This window comes from Hypomesus nipponensis, chromosome 10 (assembly GCF_054491055.1).
Source record: "Hypomesus nipponensis isolate SF chromosome 10, ASM5449105v1, whole genome shotgun sequence".
Lineage (NCBI taxonomy): Eukaryota > Metazoa > Chordata > Actinopteri > Osmeriformes > Osmeridae > Hypomesus > Hypomesus nipponensis.
In genome coordinates this window covers 9,999,407-10,019,612 of record NC_140370.1, presented here as the reverse complement: position 1 = coordinate 10,019,612, position 20,206 = coordinate 9,999,407, and the positions used below count along the sequence as shown (strand labels likewise).

General features: G+C 43.6%; 2 protein-coding genes across 3 annotated transcripts; one reads left to right on the top strand and one right to left on the bottom strand.

Moving 5' to 3' along the window:
* Positions 1-2,565: 2,565 nt before the first annotated feature.
* LOC146271608 (protein APCDD1) lies at positions 2,566-10,401 on the top strand. Its single transcript, XM_084707740.1, has 5 exons — positions 2,566-3,014; positions 6,354-6,537; positions 6,624-7,155; positions 9,128-9,449; positions 9,579-10,401. The coding sequence occupies exons 1-5, from the start codon at positions 2,975-2,977 to the stop codon at positions 10,040-10,042; spliced, it is 1,542 nt and encodes a 513-aa protein (XP_084563866.1). The 5' UTR covers positions 2,566-2,974; the 3' UTR covers positions 10,043-10,401.
* Positions 10,402-11,556: 1,155 nt separating this feature from the next.
* On the bottom strand, positions 11,557-19,967 carry LOC146271607 (vesicle-associated membrane protein-associated protein A-like). 2 transcript variants are annotated; one of them, XM_084708217.1, is made up of 7 exons: positions 19,805-19,967; positions 14,970-15,122; positions 14,311-14,414; positions 13,698-13,778; positions 13,248-13,535; positions 12,644-12,838; positions 11,557-12,500 (listed from the first exon to the last, which is right to left on the bottom strand). In XM_084708217.1, the coding sequence occupies exons 1-7, from the start codon at positions 19,860-19,862 to the stop codon at positions 12,339-12,341; spliced, it is 1,041 nt and encodes a 346-aa protein (XP_084564343.1). In that variant the 5' UTR covers positions 19,863-19,967; the 3' UTR covers positions 11,557-12,338. The 2 variants fall into 2 exon arrangements, with proteins under 2 accessions (XP_084564343.1, XP_084564344.1); XM_084708218.1 differs by lacking the exon at positions 13,248-13,535 and having other exon boundaries at positions 19,805-19,964.
* Positions 19,968-20,206: the final 239 nt, after the last annotated feature.

Here is a 20,206-nt window from a genome sequence, read left to right as displayed (position 1 = left end):
ACAAAGATTCCAGTTCTGGCACCAGTGACAAATGGCAGCCTCTGCCTCAGCTTTGGCCCACATCCTCTCATGGCCCAACATTGGCACTGGTGGAGGAGGAGGGGGTCAACTGAACACCATCAAGTACACCAAGTACTTTCTCTAACTCTCTCTATCGTTCTCTCTCTCTTAAGTTTCTCTTTATCTCTCGATCAGCCTTTTCCGGTCTCTTAGTCCATCTCGCTCTCTCCTCACTCTCCATCTCTTTCTCTCCCTATTTCTCTCTCTCTATTTCTGTCTGATGAGAAAAGCTGAGAACAGAGTCCCTGTGTTCCCCTCCATTGTTTGTGTTTCTGTGGTGGATGAGTTCTGTTGTTTCCGTCCCAGTACTGGGGTTTGGGGGAAGATCTCTTTAATCACCAAACAGGGCTTCATAGCATGCTTTGCTAACATCAGTGGGATTTCACACAAAGGGGCCTCTTATTGCACATGGGAGTATTTACCAATGCAACATGGCCAAGCAGAGTTTCTGCCCTTCCTCTCGGCTCTCCCCAATCTGGATTGATTTAACTGTGCCGCTGCCATTGTCTATACAGCAGATGCTGGCCATATTGACACAGAGCTTTGGCACAGCAGCTTCAGACAACCTTTCCTGTAGACTATGCAAGACTGCCTTATCCGTGTGACTCATTATTTGGCTGAGGACATTGTTTCTGGTAGCAAAGTAGAACGATGAGAGGAGAGACCCAGTCTGCATCACAGTCAGCTTGATCACAGTCTGTAGATGCAGAGGGAATGTGGGTAGAGTAGTGATGATGCAATTCAAAATGATGGAAGGGTATCTTCTACAACACACATGATGCTGTTAGCAGGCTGTTGTCGTGCACCACACCCTTCTTCAATCTCTTACTTTATTTCTCTCCAGAAATTACACCAATGTCTAAAGATGTCTAAAGGGACACACGGAAAGAACACAAGGAGAGAACAGCACATCCAGACAATTATTTTCAACATGTCTTTAATCAGATCCAGAAAGACAACAACTTTGAAATGTCCCTCACATCATCCATCTGTGCTGACATGTTATGGGAAGCAAGCAGTAAACTTTAATTAGAAAAATATGTTTATACCCTTCTGTCATGCTCTAAAATATAAGGTAAATGTCCATTTGTACCTGTGAACTTTAGTAGTAAACAAACTTTGGAAAGTTCTCAATGGTCAAGAAAACCTCCCTAATGAAATTACATTTCATGCGCATTTATAGATTCCATGTGTTAACACTGACTCACAAGAGATTGGACTTTGTGACTATTTCAATTTCAGAACAATGCTCATGTTCACCCCTATCTCCCTCTCATCTAGATAACACAAAGGAGGTGCAGTGAGCCTTTGATTAGCCACATTGGACAACACAAGGGTCAACGCACCATAACAGCCCTCTGCTCAACTCCCTGTTCCTGTTGCAGCTCAATGGGATCCCTCCAGCTAATATGCCTCTCTCTTTCCTGGACCCACCAAATCCTGTCGCTTCTAGGGTGTTTGTCCGGATATAACACAGGGCCTTTCCGGAACGATAGAACAGGGGGAATAAAAGAAGGAGGGCTGGAGTCATTCTCCCAGAGCACAGATCCAGGATTAGAGGAGGGAGAGTAGATTCCATGGTGACTACCAGGGAAACCTAGTGATGAGGCCAAGCTGTCAGACAATAGAGATTACTGAGAGCCTTGCCTGGACACTGATCTCCTGGTGAATGCTGCTGTTATTCTCGGTCAACGATTGAAGCATTCTAAAAAATCTTAACTGAGGGTTCTGTTTGCACATGCTGCATGTGGCTGTTCACACACAGAATTCTGCTCTTCTTCTTGTTTCCCTGATGCCATTGAAAAGGTGACTGAACGAGAAAATAAAAAACAAAGTTGAACATTTGAGTTAAAGACTTGGAAAAATACCTTGCCCATCTGTGCTAGCTGGATCACAAGGATTGAGGAGTAGAGGTTGAGATGGGAAAGGTGTTACTGTGTCGCCCGAGGGTCAATAAGATTAGAGAGGAACGCAAAGTCTGCAGTTCAAAGAAACAGGAGGTCAAAGTCAATAGGCCAAATCTTTGACGGCAGTTTGGCTCCCCCCCTCTCGATTTTGTTCTATATGCAGGTGTTTGTCTGCCTTTCTTTGATATTTTTCCCTTCAAGCATATAAAGATAAAAAGACAAAGTATGTAGGCCTACGTGCCAGAGTCAAAGACAAATGTGCAGCGATAATCGCATCAGTTATGACTTGTAATCTCTAATTGCTTTGTGTTCAAACTCCGCATGTTTTGGCCATATTGGGCTTGATCCCTAAAAGACAGAGACATGAAAACTAGAGGCTCAGTATTACACCGGCTATACAAGGTAGTAAACTCCAAGATATGCATTTCAAATATTAAATTTAATAAAATCATTCAGTTATTGCATACATGTTGTGAAAAAGCAGGGCTAAATCTTATGCACGTAGACTACTATGAGTTGTATTATACCACGCCCCTAACAATCCATCACAGGCGGGGGCGTAAAGTTGCTCCAAACTTTCCACACGAGGAACGCGCTGCGCGTTGAAGACGTGCGCAAAAATGCAGTGGTCGATTACTTTATTGAAGTAAGACAAGTTTTTGTTCGCAAGGTGCATAACCGATGAAGATCGTATGCACATTACATCTCCAGGCCTATAGCTTTGTTCACAATTTAGAAAGCTAGTCATGCTGCGGATTTATAGTTTGGCGATTTAGTCGAACTTGAACTTCGGATGGATCAGGTGCCCTGTTTTGGTCCCTTGTACCTATATGGACGAAGATTTTTTTATCAATTGATTTAAGTTGCATCAACGGCAATAGGCATGGTGTTTTAATATAAATAATTCACCCACACTGGATAAATCATGTCGAAATTAATCTCGGAAATAAGGACGGAGGGCTGATCATTCTCGTCAGACAAGTGAAGCTGTTCAGCAGTTTGCAGAAATGGAGTCACCTATAGTATTGCTTCTAATTGTCCTTTTAGGTAAGACCATATCACGTCTGCTTGATTTCTATATTGTTCTGTATTTATAAAGAATATCAATGGAAATGTGAAAAACGAATGGGTCAGACTTCAATTCTGGCAATTGATGAAGTGGTAATATCCTACAGTTGGTTGTAGATCAACAGATTCCAAAATATATCTCGTTATTGGTACATGGTGTATAAAAAGCCCATAAAAATATTGCCTGCCCTACAGGTCTGCTGTGCGTCTGTCCAGAATATAGGCATAGAAGCACAGTAGAAACCTGCATGGCTGAAGCGGGACTTGCAACTGCTTTAACGAGTCATTTACACCTGTTTACACCGCTGCCGCTTATTAATGTAGCATGTATGTGTGTATGTGTGTATGCGCATGCAATATAGGTTACAAAATTTCAGCAGTGATATAGACCTGTTAATAACTTTATTTGTGTCTGCTGATACCATGTTTGGAATTAGTCTTCAACAGGTAATTCACCATAACTATGTCTGTTTTGCCTCATTGATGTACGTTATTGAAAGACAAAAGCAATAAAGGGTAGCCTTGGGCTATCGGCTGGATAAAAGCATTGGGAGAGTTAAGACCTTTCAAGTTTAAAGTATTCTATCCGGCCAAAAAACCACAGAAGTGGCGGATTACTGGAATGGAGTTGACCTGTTCCATCTGGTGGTAATAACAGTGGAAGCAGCCTCTTGGCTACAACTTCAGATGAACTGAGATTAAAAGTTTATATTTTAGAAACCACTGGCTCCTAAGTGTGTTTAAGTGTATCTAACATGTAATAAATATTGTTAGAAGTGATTAAACCACTGTCAAGGTTTACTAGTGTGTGCTGTAAATTTATAGGGAAAAGATTTTCAGGAGATAGTCTGATGCATCGAGTTCATAGAGAAAATGGAGTCCTTGAAAATGCTCACATCAATATTTCTATTCTGTAATAATCGATTTAACCCACAAATAATCAAATTTAGACAGACAAATACATGATCACGTGGTGGATTAAAATTACATTTTAGACAGACTACAAACTGTTCACATGGTGGATTAAAGATTCATATTTAAATGGGTGATATGTTTAGAGATTAATGAGTAAACATTCTCCAAAAATCCAGCCATAATGCCATTGGAGCTCTATGAATAATTCAACTTAATATAGAAAGCATACTAATGTTTAAGGTTTATTAGTATGAAACTACATGCAGTCCTAGTTGATGATGTGCTATTGGAACGGTTCCGCTTTTTCTGTTCCCAAAATGATCTGAAATACTTCAGTTTGTCAGGGGTCCCAAAATTGTTACCTCACTGGTAGGAGCTCGCCAACTGGAAATGTTCTCTGTGGTTGAGAGCTGTAGGGAGTTTTGTGGGCTCTTTGATTTAGATAGAGGGCAATGGTTTGGGAAAGTGGTGAGGGACCAGAAAGTCTGGAGTCTGCTTTTTGGCCTCGGCTATGGAAGGCTTAAAGATATGACAACTGAAGGGTTAAAGACAGTAAGTTGAGGAGACTTTCAACAGCTCACTCAGCTCTCACCCATGCAGCAGTCTAACTACTGCTGGTTTGCACAGCCATGGCTGAGAGTGCTGGGATCATTGATCAGCTTTAGATTACTTTTGAAACTGATTTTACCTTACATACACATTCTAGAAAAAGAGCATGCATTCTAGATACACATAGCAGAAAGCCACTATGATAACATGATGGATGTTAATGCAAAACTTGTAAGAAACCAAATAGCCTGATGTCTCACCAGTGGTATTATCCAGTCCAGCTGACTGTATTTTGTATCAGGTGTACGGTTATTCAGCATGGCTCAATGCTCAGGAATTGTGTTTTATGTTTGGCATGGGAAAGTGATATCTTTACCTCAGTGTAAATCTTTACATTTTCAAGAGCTATCGTTCCATCATGTTTAGTGTAAATCCTGACCACAACTGTGAATGAGTGTGTGTGTGTGTGTACACTGTTTGTGTGGGGAGGTCCTAACCTGAGATTCAACCTGCTATTAAACTAGTGGTCCGGTGTGACTAGCAGTGGAGTAAAGAGTATGTTTACACAACACATCTCTCCAGGAAGTTCACAACAGTGGTTTCTGGTTTCCTCAGTTATAAAACAAGCTCTTGGCAGCCGCTGTGGGTCTGTCCTCTGGAAAAGGCCAAGCTGCAGGTGCAAACAGTCTAGAAAGATCCACAGAGCAAACTGAAAAGCAATCTCTTTGATATGCGTACAGCTCCCGCCAGCACTTCAGCATTACTAATGATACCAGCTGAGTCCTAAGATCATGTGTGCTCACTCTTCTACTGAGAAATACTATCATGTGGTAGTTAAAATCTTTGAGATCTGATATTGAGTAGATACACTTAATAGGCTAAAATAGTCAGATTCATGTTTGGTGATTTAATTTAATAGTTTCCTTAATTCTATGTTTCCCCAACAGTAGTAGTTTCAAATCAAACACTAACTTAGAATATAGTTAATACTATTACACCATCATTTCATGTGGTCAAGTGATATTGCTGTGCAAATCATGTAGAAAACTTTAAATCATGTTTAAAGCCAAGTCTTTATTTCAAGGAAGATTTTTATGAAATTACAGCAATACTTGTAATAAATCTGCTGCTTTGAAGGCTTTTCTTTGGATGCTCAGATGTTCTTTGCCTCAGGCTTTGAAAAAACTTTAATTTCCGACATTTCGTCCTCTTAAGCCTGGCCCATTGTTAAAGGTTTTGTTATTACATGTGGTGCGCCAGCAGCGCACTAATGAAACTGAAGGCTTTGAATACTTTTTGGATTGCTCAGCAACTTTAAAGTCTGAGTAGGTAAAATATAATGAAAATAAATAACTAAATATAAACCGTGTTTTCATCACAAATAATTGTTATCGTGAGAGTCATCTACAGTATACTGACTGATGACATACCTGGTGTAACAGGTCATTGATCCTCTCTAGTTAATCCCTAAGTGATGACAAGGGTTAAATTGACTACCTTAAACCTCTTTGTACTTCAAAGATGTTCAGTTGAATGAAGCACAGCAAATCAGAGTAAAAGTTGATTACATTTCGCTCAAAGCCAAATCCAGACAAATTCGTAAATGTTGTACTGTAAAACATTTGAAGAAAACTTCAGATGTACTTAATTGCTGCGGGAGTCTCCTGATCTTTTCCTTGTGACTTCAAATCATCCCCACTGGTTTGTAAGCATGGACATAAAATTTTTTGACAACATTTGTCAGGTGCTTTTGGGGCAGTTTAAAACAGGAAGGTTTTTTTCAATGTGGATTTTTGTGGGCCAGACACTACTGCAACGTTTAAATGTTCATGCTGCTGTTGTTTTTCTGCGCAGGTTGGAGTGAAGGTTCCTCTCTGCATTACTCCGATGGCAGGACCAACCATTTCTCCCTAGAGAAAACTTTTGGTAGGCCAGTCAAGGAGTCCCAGTGCCACCATATGCTCAAGCATCTGCACAACGGTGCCCGCATCACAGTGCAGATGCCACCCAACATAGAGGGTCATTGGGTGTCAACCAGGTGAGTCGTCTGTCTGGAGTATGAACATAGATCCCTTTCGTCCACTTTTGAGAAGAAACAAAAACAGTTTCTCTTCTTTGTGTCAGCTGTGAGGTGAGACCAGGCCCTGAGTTCCTCACCCGCTCCTACCAGTTCTACCCAAACAACACCTTCCGGGCCCACCAGTTCTACTACGGGGACAACCACTGCACCACCCCCACCTACACCCTGGTGGTGAGAGGGAGGCTGCGCCTACGCCAAGCCTCCTGGATCATCCGGGGGGGCACCGAGGCCGACTATCAGCTCCACCGCACCCAGCTGGTGTGCCACAGTGCGGCTGTGGCCAAAGACCTGAGCCAGAGGCTCAACCGCAGCTGCCGTGGGGCCGTGAGGGCCAAGGGGCCCTGGAAGCCCAACGTGAGCTACGAGCTGTGGAGCGAGGAGGGCGGCTGTGACTGCTCGCAGGAGCTCAACTTTGCCATGCACGAGCTGCAGCTGCTGCGGGTGGAGAAGCAGTACCTGCACCACAACCTGGACAATCTGGTGGAGGAGCTGTTCCTGGGAGACATCCACACAGAGCCGGCCCAGAGGATGTATTACCGGCCTTCCAGCTACCAGGCGGCACTGCAGAACGCCAAGGTCAGTGGGTGTTAGTGGGTGATAATGGGTGTTAATGGTTGTTAGAGTTGTTGTCACATGAGGTTTTACAGTGCTTGTTGTCACAGTTGGTGTTTCGATGGTGGTTAGTGGTTATTAGACTGTCTGTCATAAAGGGTGTTACAGGGGTGGGTGGGGCATTCCGGTGATTACCCTTGCACTGTTAGTCATCCTTTTTTTGATCAAAATGTCGGCTGTTGAAGAGTTATGTGTCCAGTTGTACTGGGGAGGTGGGTCAGTGTGTCTTAATACTGTCACAAGAAAGCCAATTAATTCAGCGTCCATAAAGGAAGACATTTCAAGTTTTTACACAGAGCAACAGTTGTCCCTCTCTGCGAAACCCGATAGCAATGCACCAACTGTCACCCTTTAAGTGGATTACTTTGAAATCCTTTTAGTCTCCTGTCTAAACAAACACACATTTGTCCTGAGATGATAGGGCTTGGTATCGTTGATCTCAATGTAAACAGGGCACGGGTGAGGAGCTGTGATCAGAGTAAGTCCCCCGTGGCTCTGTAAATGACCAGTGTAGTGCTCTTAAGCTCCACTGGGCTCCAGAGAAGAAACGTGAAACCCGACCTACTGTATCTCTGGGAGTGATCAACATGTGGGATTCCTAGAATCTGGTATCGTGCGTCCTTGGGAATTATTCCGCCCAGCGCATAGCAGGTCTGATTTCATACATGCCTGAGGCCATATCAAAACGTTTGCATGCATTTTTCTCCTCTCCTCTTTTTTTTATTTTTTTTTTATCCCTTTCTGTTTTTTAGGCTGCAGACTGTATCAACCATATTTCATTGCAGCTGGCTTTAACTCAACACCAGTATGAATCATCTGCACTTTGTTTGCAAACAGTTCAGCTTGTACCAGTAAAAGGAGTAGATGTTGTAATGGAGGCATCTGCATGGAGCCTGATGCTCAGAGAATTGCCGTTGTCCTTCTTTTAAGAAAACATCAAAATAAAATCATCAACCAGACCATTTAGTGAGGCTGTAACAGTTATTCGGTTGCCATGGTGACTGTCCATTCCATTCATCTGAAGTGGCATGATTAGGTCTGGTCTGAGTCCAGTCCATTATGTAATGCTGCCATAATGTTCCTTTGAGGGTATTGGATAGATTCTCAGCAGCGATGCAAGAGCAAGACATCGTTTGTTTTTACTTTATTCTGTGTTGCTAATTTTGATGTAACTCAAAAAGCATGCTCTGCCAGACTAGTGCGCTACCCAGTGGTACGGAAACACAATTTGTGACCAAGATCTCTATTATGAACGTAGATGAATCTATCCCATGCAGCACTATGTGAAGTCACCATAAGTTTGTAGACAGGTAAGGCAAGGGGGATAAAGGGTGTCAGGAATGAGCCCAGCAGTAAGGAAGCCTGTGTTTTATGAGCTGAGGACTACTTTTAGAGGCTGGAACATCTTTTACTCACATGCAATCTCTCTCTCCTCTCTTTCCTATATATTCCTCTCTCCCATTATCTTTATTGTCCCCTTCATACATGGAACAGTCCACATGAGAGGCCACTGCTTCAGTGGTCCTGTCAACCCCTTCACACTGAGCAGCTCATGGACTGCACCAATGTGGTTTTAGCCCAGCAAAGGGTTGAAAAGTCTGCTTTCCTTTCTGGTGATTTATTGTCCCTTGCCTGCCTTAAATCTTATAAAATCATAACGTTGTCTGTGAAGGAACTGGACTTAATAGTGTGTTACCACAACATATTGAATTCTTGTCAGTTTTTCTTGATTTGTCCCTATGGAAGAGTGTCTGTAGAACCTATAAGATGTAGAAGGCATAGGTGTCCATGATGGAACCTTTTTCTAGTCTTAACAGGATGTCTGCTTTAGGAATTTGGCAAAGCATACATGACATGCAATAAATGAGATAAATAGCCTTGTCTACGATACCTTTGACCTTCTATCCATAATCCCAACGGTGTCATTCATTCCTAGAACCATGACCACGGCTGCATAGCCTGTCGCATCATCTACCGCTCCGACGAGTTCCACCCGCCCATCCTACCTCCACGGGCAGACATGACGGTGGGTCTGTACGGCCAGTGGGTGAGCCAGCGCTGTGAGGTCCGGCCAGAGGTCCTGTTCCTCACCCGCCACTTTGTCTTCCATGACAACAACCACACTTGGGAAGGCTACTACTACCACTACTCTGACCCCATTTGCAAACACCCCACCTTCAGCATCTACGCCCGCGGGCGCTACAGCCGAGGGCTGCACTCCACCGATGTTATGGGTGGCACTGAGTTTGTCTTCAAAGGTGACTATGAAATTGTTTGTGCATGTGAGTGGGTGGACTGTTGAGACATGTATGGTTAAACACGGGGTAATGATATTGGAATGAGAACTGAAAATGATGAATCGCCTCCTCTCTCTCTCCCCTCTCCAGTGAACCACATGAGAGTGAGGCCCATGGATTTGGCAACCACCTCCTTGCTCAACGTGTTCAATGGGAACGAATGTGGAGCCGAGGGCTCCTGGCAGGTGGGGGTCGAGCAGGACGTCACCCTGACCAATGGCTGCGTGGCACTGGGCATCCGGCTGCCCCACACTGAGTATGAGCTGTTCCGGATGGATCAGGACGCCCACGGACGCTACCTGCTCTACAACGGCCAGCGGCCCAGTGACGGCTCCAGTCCTGACCGTCCCGACAAGCGGGCCACGTCCTACCAGATGCCTCTGGTCCAGTGCTCTGCCAGCAGCCAGCACTCAGAGGCCGGCGGGGAGGACAACGACCGGCCCCTGAGGCTTAGCAACAGCTGTGAAACGTGTCACAGAGGCCAGCCCAGGGACGGCACACTGCTTCTGGCTTTATTGGTGACTCTTCTGTTCCCTTGGGGCTGCAGCTTTTAAACTGTTTGGCTGAACCCGAGAGCCAATGATGAAAGGAGTGGCACAAGCACCAGGAAAGAACTGACAAGAAGACTGCTTGTTAACTTGACACACTTGAACTTTTTTTCTCTGCTCTTGGAACTATGGAAGCTGGGGTCACCAAGGTGGAGAGCCAGTTGAGACTTGTTCTTTTGATACCTGTTCTTTGAACTCCTTACCAATTACCAAAGACTTGACACTGCTGCACCAGAGAAACTGCACTTTAGTAGAGAAGAGGAAAAGTCTGAAAAGTTGATGTACTAACAGACAGGACTGTCTGTGATTCGAGTTTAACTTGAGATGTTATGTTTTTTGGTACTACAAGCAGATAAAACACTATGAAGACAATTGTGGTCTCTTGTTTTATAAAGACAAATAGATTTTCAGGATGTAGGGTAAAAGGGAAATAAGTTGAGTGAACGAATTTTTAAATGATTTGACCAATAGAAGGAGTTTGATTCATGTAGCCTTCAGTCCTATTGGCTGGCCCACACAAACTTTGACCCCCTAATGGTGAGATGACTGCTGCTGAACTGTGTGTGTGTGTGACAAACCCAACTACACCCAACCAAAGATGGTATAACAGAGTTGTAGTGTTAAAGTTGAGCGCATACAGGAGGTGTTTTTTAGGCCTGAATTGCTCAGGAGGTAGGCGGGGGTGGTCAACAGATTATTACAGCTGGCTGTGTCCTTGTCCTAAATGAATCAAAAAACAGGAACGGAGAGAGAGACTAAAAACAGATCAGAAAATAACTAAGTGATGAACAATGTAAAGCAAAAAAACCATATGAACAATGTTAAGAACTTAGTCATTTTCTAATCTTAATATTTGCACCAAGTTCAAGACAACATTAACTAAATGCCAATTATTAACAGTATTTTGGAAGATGAAGACCATATTTACCTCAAATCACTGACATCGCTCTCATCCACAGAGTAGCCAAAATGGCAAGGTGAGTAGCTCCCCGATGCAAACGAGCCATTTTCCGAACGTCCTGTTGTTCCAGAGCCTTGCGTGGATGGAGAAGTTGTAGATGTCTCATAGTAACTATAGTACACTATAAATATTTAATATATAAACTACATCATAAATATTTAGTATACTTAACTATGAATATGAGTATGAAGATTGTTTTTTCCTTCACCTATATACTTCCATGACAAAATATCACTACTCAGTTATGAAGCACAAGTGGCACTTATTTGGTATTTTCCTATTTATCTGAAATGAGGAAGAACCTGGTTATGATGATCTCATAATCCATACTATAGTAGCAAAGCTGGCCAGTTCTCAAAGTTCTAGTGCTCCCCCATTCCCATGTCTTCACCTGGGTTTGAAACCAGGACGTAAAACAAGATGACAAGTTGGTAAGCTAGCCGGCAAATGACATTAAACATTCAAAACAATAAAAACACTTCTCTTCAATATTAATAGAACTGTTAGTGTGTAGATGATCCAAGTACACTTTAAGGGAGACATGAAATACTATCAAAACCAAATTTTTTCTGTTTTATTTTTTTTCAATGCTTAATACCATGGGACAGGATTTAAGAATGGAGACCTTATTTTCAGTCAACATTTGCCTCAAAGGGATATATGATTTGTATTGAGAAAAAAAACAATAATAATATTAATAATAATAATATAAAGTCTGCATTGGTATTGTCAGGGATAGGAAAGGACAGAAATGTACAAGAAAGGAGGCACCTATATCCCCAGCTGGACTCAAAACATTCCCCAAGAGAAAGTAGAAATTACAAACTGAACAAATTAAGTTGATTTCAGAGGCAATCCAGCAACAGGTAGCAAGGTCTTTTTGATGGAAGTTCTTTCCTTTTGTTAAAAGGATTAAAATAACATTTACAAGACACTTAACATTCCATTCAACTCCTATTAAAACGACAGAGAGAGAGAAAACGATTATTTTATTTGACTGCTTCTCACCAAGGTCACTCTAGGTGCATAGCAACAGTCCTTCATGTTGATTGATAGTGTACACCTTTCTTCAAAACCTCCACAAACCTGTCCATCTATCTATCAAAAACAGAAACGAAAAAAGGAGCACTCTTTTTCATTCTTTCGCCTTTCTGCATGTGTTCTAACCGTGTGTGAGAGATTGTAAAAAGGCGATGCCCTCATATGATGCTGTACAGACGTGTTCACTGTAGGCCGCACTACCAATGATATGGCAAAGTCAACAGAAAGACTTGTTGGTTAATCCAGGCCTTTGGGTTCCGGAGCCAGGGTGGGGGATACAGCAGGCATGCGTCTCCCAGTCTACAAGATGAACTTCCCTAGGAAGAATCCAATGAAGATGGCTGCTATGACAACGAGGAGGGAAGGAAGTGAGGCGGTGCTTGTTTCTCGGCCAAGGAAGGTTGAAGCGTTTGATGTCATGTGGTCGGAGCGTGTGGCCTTTCTCATTCTAATACCATCATCCTGATAAGAGACAGGAGTTAGACACAGGAGTTGGGAAAGATCAAACTTTTTAAACACAACCCCCCAACCCCCACCATATAATTCAGACAACAACAAAAAACAATGTATACATGACTCCCAGCATGCCTAGCGGTACGTCTCACCTTGAGTTGCCGGTTGTCCTCCGCCAATTTCCCCATCTCAGACTGCAGCCTCTTGCACTCCTCCAGCAGCTTCTTCATCTCCGTGTCGTCCAGCGAGGCGCTCACAGGCTTGGCCGGCGCCGCCGCCGCCAAGGGCCCTTCAGCCTTGGCAGAGTTCAGCACGGGGGCGGCTTTGTTGCTCGCGTCCACATCATTCTGCAGACACAAACCACGTCAGTGAAATGCAGCCTGACCTGGGGACGAGCTGGGGACGTTAACCACCCCCCAGAGGCTTGTCTGGAGGCTGAGGAGCCTGAAGCGGAGGGCACGCACCAGCCTCTCTGAGAACAGATGGGGCTTTGATCTAGGTGGGTCAATGTGACATCATAGAATTGCAGGAGGTGGGTTAAGAAATCCACCCATTGGGGAACACTGGCAAACGACTGAGGAGGGTTGTTCATATTCCGTTGGTACACATTTATTCGGTCATCAGTCGTCTGTGCAAGGTTGTTGGCACCATTTGTGAATGCAGCAGTAACATTAATTACCACTACTCTGCTGTTCTCCCCCCACTGTCTGTCGGTCAGTGCCTACCTCGAGGTCTGGCTGGCCTACCCTCACAAACCTGCATTCTGCTCCTCACTTTAACCTCAGAGCTGGGGGCTGTCCTGAATCCCTGCAGGTCACTCCTGTTGCTAACGCTGCACGGGGTGGGGGGCAGGCCTGACCTGCTGCTGAAGGGGGTGCGGAATTCCCCAGAGCCAGGAGTGGCTCTGGGGGGCAGACGACAGCCCCCGTCATAGCCTGGCTCCCCAGAGAACATGGAGGCCTGCCTGTCTGTCTGCCTCGGGGTGGCTAACCCCCAGCCGGCTTTAGACAAGGATCTACCCTCCCCAGTCTCTGAGCTGCTGACCTGAGAGGGAACCACAGCCGTGACAGGATGAGCACACACTTCTGCACCGCTGTCACATTAACACGTTTGACTGCAATGGAAGTAGATAGTAGAATAGAGGTGGAGTGCAGAGCCTTGGTGTTAAATGTGGAGAGTGGACTGTACATGGGCAGCAGGTCTTACCACTTTATCGTTTTCAGAAGGCAGTTCAAAGACACATCTCAGCTTGGAATCCATGAGGTCATCGGTTTTTGCATCTTTCCACTGGAGATGAAGAAGGCATGTTATTCATCAAGTTAACCCGGCAGCAGCTGAATCCTATCCACACACCTTGACACTACTGTAACTCAGCCTGCACCTCCTCGCACGCACAAACGGGATTAAACAAGCTGGTGCATGCAGAACCATTGTAGCATCACTGTCATTCAAGCTCCAAAGGAAAAAAAGCTGTAAATCAGTCAGCAACCCAGCGTTAGATTATTGAGTGGAAAAGGCTTTCCAGTAGTTGAAGTTATTTCTTGAGACTGGGAGCATGTACATGACTTTCTCCTAGTGTTCTCAGTTGTAACCAGAAGGGGGCAGACTACAGCTACAAGGAGTTTCAGAAATGTGTCGGCCCACTGATTTGGTGGTTGATGCCCTCTGCTGGACATGAATCCAATCCACCACAACTGAACCTGACTCAAGACAGGGAGGCTGGCTATTATTGCTAATCCCACAAAGGTGACTAAGGGACGATAGACAATCCAAAGAGATGCATAGATTAAATCCCCTGATGAATGCAAAAAATACTCACCATTGAATCCATGTCAGATGAGTTTGAAGGAGCGAAGATTGTTTGCACCATGAATTTGTGTTTACTTTTCTCATTCGGGTCATAGTCAAAGGGCTGTAGCATTACTGCAATATAAGAGACACAAATACATTTTCAGCAAATACCTAAGATAAGTCAATGTATTTCTAGCTTTGAAATATCCCAACTTCATTATAGCCATGCCCTTCATCATTTCACCATTACGTTTTGTAGGTGCCTTTTCAGCATCATCTACACAGAGCATCATTCATTCAAACTAAATGGTGTTTTTCTCTGAAAGCCTTGAATAAGCAGCTCATTCTAGGTCTGGCCTGCGTGCGAAAAGACACTGACCTGCTTTGCCCTTAATGTTGGGTCAAGTTTCCAATCCAACCGTAAATTAACCATGCTCACTTTCTGATATTAATTATAAATAGATGAACACATCAATGCATAAGCAGAATCATGTGTCAGAGATTCCCAGTAATAACCCATGCGTCTCTCCATTTAATATCCAGCCCAGTACATTTAGTCTAAAGTGAAATGGCGTCACCATTTTGCAATCCCATTGGATTCCCATAGTCCCACCAGCTATGGGGGGCGGGGCTCCTGTCCTCTCACCATGTCGTCCCAGTTCAGACGGAGCTTCCTTTGGCACTCACCAGATATAGTGACGGTGGCCCCGGCGTCGATGATGCCACTGTTTGGCCGTACGCAGTACCTGCGTGGTGCTGTTGTCTTCACTTTGAAACATACTCTCCTATCAGACGGGTTCTTCAGTTTCAGGTTGGTGGTGACTACATCTGTAAAGGGCCCTGGACAGAGACACGACACAGAAAGTAGTTATTTATTTTATGTTTTAAGCATCTCCCCTGGTTAAAATATATTACAACAATCTGATGTGTTACATATGCGTCTTCTGAAGCCAGGTGTGAGTGAGAAAGTTTCAATATCGCTAATCAGTTGATTGATTTTGAGAGCTCTTGGAAGAGGTCCCTGCACACTGGCCCTCTAATGAAGCAGGGAGGAACTGAGAGGACCAGAAGCAGGGAGCAACTGAGAGGACCAGAAGTAGGGAGCAACTGAGAGGACCAGAAGCAGGGAGGAACTGAGAGGACCAGAAGCAGGGAGGAACTGAGAGGACCAGAAGCAGGGAGCAACTGAGAGGACCAGAAGCAGGGAGGAACTGAGAGGACCAGAAGTAGGGAGGAACTGAGAGGACCAGAAGTAGGGAGGAACTGAGAGGACCAGAAGTAGGGAGGAACTGAGAGGACCAGAAGTAGGGAGGAACTGAGAGGACCAGAAGTAGGGAGGAACTGAAAGGACCAGAAGTAGGGAGCAACTGAGAGGACCAGAAGTAGGGAGGAACTGAAAGGACCAGAAGTAGGGAGCAACTGAGAGGACCAGAAGTAGGGAGCAACTGAGAGGACCAGAAGTAGGGAGGAACTGAGAGGACCAGAAGCAGGGAGGAACTGAGAGGACCAGACATTCCCAGGGAGAAGATCCTCAAAGACCCAATCAGGAACCTCAAAACAGGGGAGTTTAAATGCCATCACGCAGTTCCTCTGTCCTCAATTAGGAATTAAATTAAATAACTCAGAACGCAAAGTCCCTAGGCTAAACGACTAGGTCCTGATATGACAGTAGGGGTGGGCGAGGCTAGCTGTTCCTTCTCTTATCGAGTTTCCTTCTCAGCTTTCACCGAAACATTGCATGAATACACTGCTGTGAATTTATCAAGACAATCAAATAAATACATTTTGCCTACATGGTTCTTTAGGTAGGTAAACAACACAAAGAGCAGGGATTGAATCAAGAAGACACAGAACTGACCCCCAACATGAAGTTGCCTACAGATATACAAAAGATCATTTGAGTCATTGGATCATATTGTAATGTCATCTTTTCCAGACCTAATGTCACTTCAATCATGAATTTATCCCAATGTACAGAGTAAACGTGGTCTGAAATTTTACTGGGAAAAACCCTTCTCCACAAGTCCAGAATTTGAGATAATTTCACATGGGCGTCCCATGTCTGTCTGTATAAAGTCTCCTCAGGTCATATATGGAGAGACCATTAGTCCTGTCTCCATCTTGTGACAAGGTTGTTTGCCCCAAATTAGAACCTTAATGACTGTTCACATGGTCCAGCTTTGATGACCATACTGTAAACACAGCTGTATGCCAAGTGAAAGTCAACCAAACTCAATCAGAGCAATTAGACTGTCAGGACCGAATGAACCATCTTATTGTAGCTACCTGGCTTCATGCAGATAAGTCTGAAAGTAGGTCCAGTGCCTTCCCATACCTGTGTTGAATCATAACTTGTCAGGCACAGTCTTTAAATAGGCCATGTGCTAAGACCTGGACTGTCCTTCAAATATTATGTGGCACCCTTTCTTCTCATGGTGTTGGTAAAGTTTAGTTCAAAGTAGTGGCCTCAGAACTACAAAGGATAGAATACCCTTATCCATTTTCAAATGAAAATAAGATTAAACGATAAGTCAACTTGTACAAGGAGTATCATTTTCTTCAAATTGCAGTATTGCATCAAGTTCAAATTCAGTTTATTTGCTGTCATGACATCAACAACTTAATCAAATGTCGGTCTACATTACATTATCTATGAAAACTGAGGCTGCAACCCATGACACATCGTCTGACTTCAGTAGCTTGTAAAACAGCTCAGTGACAATCTAGATCCAGTTCCGGAACAATGAGTACTCCCTCCACACAGCCCACCACTCAAAATGTTCATGCTAGACTACAGGATCTGTGGCAGAGCACTGGAGGGCAGAAATACTGCTGAACACAACAAAGAGCATCCCTGGGAGACCAACTTTATGTTACACTCAACTGTGAAATACTGGGTACACCAATGACGGTATGCTTGCCTGGCTACAGTGGTTGTTGCAATACCAAGCAGGGTAGAAACTGGCCTGCTTGGAAAACTGACTTTGAAACTGACTGCCACAAGACAAAAAAATTAGGCTAGTTGAACCATTCCTGGTGTACAGTTTGAAACACCAACTGCCACACACTGAAGTTTCAACAACTGGAGTAGATGGTAGAGTTGAAATCATTGTTAAGCCTATTTGAGTTTTACATAGACTTTATCATGCTGCCTAAATTCAATAAGAATGTAAACAAACACATTTAGCCTATATAAAAACCTTTAGCCCTTGTATACCTTCCAGTTGGCTCTCTCCAGCATGATTGTACACCCTTTGAACTGAGAACATAGGCTGCTATGCATGATAAGACTGAGTGGGCTTTGGACATCGTGAAAGGTGAAACATGGACCACTGATTAAAATGTCCTGATTTCTACAAACCGGTAAAACCTAAAGCTGGGCTTCATCAGACAGTATTTTAGTGCCAAAGGTCAATTTCACTTCCATATCCCCTGTCACTGCAGGCTCTATGATCTAGATCTACTTGCAACCACATGGTTTAGGTCTAGTGAAAAGAGCAGGCTTCCCCTTCTGAACAAAAACCTCCACTCACTGAGAACAAGTTATAATATACAGACACATGAAAACATACATCAGGCCCCTTTTTGGAGTGCTACGGCCCAAGCACTACTCCAATGTTTGGATGTTTACTTAGGTAGGCCCCCTGGCTTGCTTAATGCTAAAAATACAAGCAGAGGAAAGGAAGGCTGTCCCCTCTAGCTTGCTGGAGAAATCCCAGCAGAGTCTCTAAACCAGAGCAGCCCCAGGATCCACACAGACATATTTAGCTCAGTCTGTGTGACAAGCAGGAGCAAGGGCCATCTTACCTCACACAGTAATCACAATCACCCATGAAAGATGCTAACCCACTCTAAAATCATGGAGATATTGAGAATGTGGTGCTACCCAAAAATAACCAAACGGGAAAGAATAACATCGAACTGAAAACAACATAATAGTGCTTTGAAATGTTGGACAATGTCAGATACATTTACGTAATTAGCATAGTATTGACAATGTTTGCAACAAATGCCAAAACACAAAAGTGCAGATTTGCATTACATGCATGCTAAAAATTATGTTGAGGTGACATGATGCTTTTAAGAAACTTAACATTGTGGCTTTAGAAAAAGGCTTGACATAATTTCTCAAACTAGTCAGATTAATAATCTAACTGGTCAAATTAATGTGTACCAAAGTTATCAATATTAGTTGTCAAATCATTTTTTATTTACTAAATGGGACAAATGTTTAATCTGAAGATGGATAGTATAAACCTCATGATTTAACCAGATGTCAAGTCTTAATCTAAATTAGGGGCATCCACCTTAACTGTATAATATGGGGAGTTGAAAACCATTACGACCAGACTATGCAACCTTCTTTAGGCATAGCTCTACCTTTCGACCAATGTATTTGTGTGGAGGAAACCCTACATTTACCCTGAAACACAGCATTTCTTTCAGACGTACATTGGCAGGAAAGGCCCATAACTAGTTTGGCTAGTTTGCTCAATCTACGAATTCCAATAGCAACATGTGAGCTTGCACTCCCAGAAGTACTGCCATTGCAATGTCAACGTGAAAATCAGTCTAGATAAGACAATTGCAAGTCTTAAGTGAATTTTTCTTTTTCAGTGACCAGAGAGGGTTGCTAACTAATCAGTTGGCTGGGTAACGGTGACTAGCGTTAACTAGCTAGTCGCCTTCTGTATTTAACGATATACTGTACTGCTGCTTGTCTACCGTTAGTTCTCGAGACTGAGAGAAATAACTTGTATGGCTATCTAGACAAATCTTCAGAGTGGCTAATAGGAAGTTCAGTTTAGTTTTTTGGCTTGCCAATTCAGCTGTTACAGTACGCTTTTGAATCCCCCATCTAGCTTGTTAGCCATCTAGCTCGGTTACAACAAGAACAGGGTTGGTCATGTAGCTAACTTACTTACAGTAGCACCAAGTCAGCTGACTAAACCGGCTAACCCTGACTGCCACCCGGCATTGACATATACCCTTATCTAACTTCAGATGAGTGAATTTTTTTACCATACTGATATGACATGTATAGACTACCGACTGCATAACTAAAGCGCCACTCAATTCTCACGCTAGTGCAGAGCTAGCTAACCCACATCGTTTAGCTTGCGTCTTCAAGTCGTTGGCATATCCATGGTGGACTTGGACCACGATTAAACAAGCTAGCTAGTAGCTGTCACTGCTTCTTAACACTAAGCTATATTATTACAAATGTAGACTAACTAAACGCATGACGGCATACGACCATTCAGAACGGATGCATTCATTTGACTTTTTACAGTACGATTTCATTACAAGTTCCTAAACACTCTGCCACGCCGGTTTTCCACGTCACTACAGTCCGGGGCTTTGCAGTTTTGCAACAGCGGCCCGACTCTCCCCCAACGCAAAATGGCGGAAATGCTAACTGGTAGTTCGCTAGCAAAACTCATTGGAGGGAGTGTGAAATCATTTCGTTTGACCGAAGTTCTCTCGGTTTGTCTAAATGCTCAGCGATTTAACGCACTTACCTTTAAATCTGAGGTCAGACGATGGGTCAAGAATAAGGATCTGCTCCAACTTTGACATTTTCGAGGGGGAGACACACTTGATAGCGACGCCAGAGAGTCACTGACAAGTAGAAATCCTAGATCCCTACTACTGAGTCAATCGCTGACTGGGCGCTGAGAACGAGCATGCGGGTGCAAATATTTGTACGCGCGAGTGCGCGACTTTGTTGCGCGCTCACGTGATACACGTCCACCGGGTGATTTGTTTCTAACGTGGCCCTTAGCGCCATGTCTTTAACCTCTTTGAAAATATGCTTGTAAAATATTATGTTTGCACTTTGCTGAAAGGGATTTTCACTCCGATTGAGTTAACTTAAATCATTTGACACACACATGCCAAACAAACAAACACAGAGATGCTTT

Bases quoted from the DNA above. Each gene is read 5' to 3' on its own strand.
- LOC146271608 (XM_084707740.1), top strand. From the start codon at position 2,975: ATGGAGTCACCTATAGTATTGCTTCTAATTGTCCTTTTAG. The intron at 6,538-6,623 runs GTGAGTCGTCTG...TCTTTGTGTCAG, and splicing joins GGTCATTGGGTGTCAACCAG to CTGTGAGGTGAGACCAGGCC. The intron at 7,156-9,127 runs GTCAGTGGGTGT...ATTCATTCCTAG, and splicing joins CGGCACTGCAGAACGCCAAG to AACCATGACCACGGCTGCAT.
- LOC146271607 (XM_084708217.1), bottom strand. From the start codon at position 19,862: ATGTCAAAGTTGGAGCAGATCCTTATTCTTGACCCATCGTCTGACCTC. The intron at 14,415-14,969 runs GTGAGTGCCAAA...CTTATATTGCAG, and splicing joins GGCCACCGTCACTATATCTG to TAATGCTACAGCCCTTTGAC. The intron at 13,536-13,697 runs GTAAGACCTGCT...GTTCCCTCTCAG, and splicing joins CTTCTGAAAACGATAAAGTG to GTCAGCAGCTCAGAGACTGG.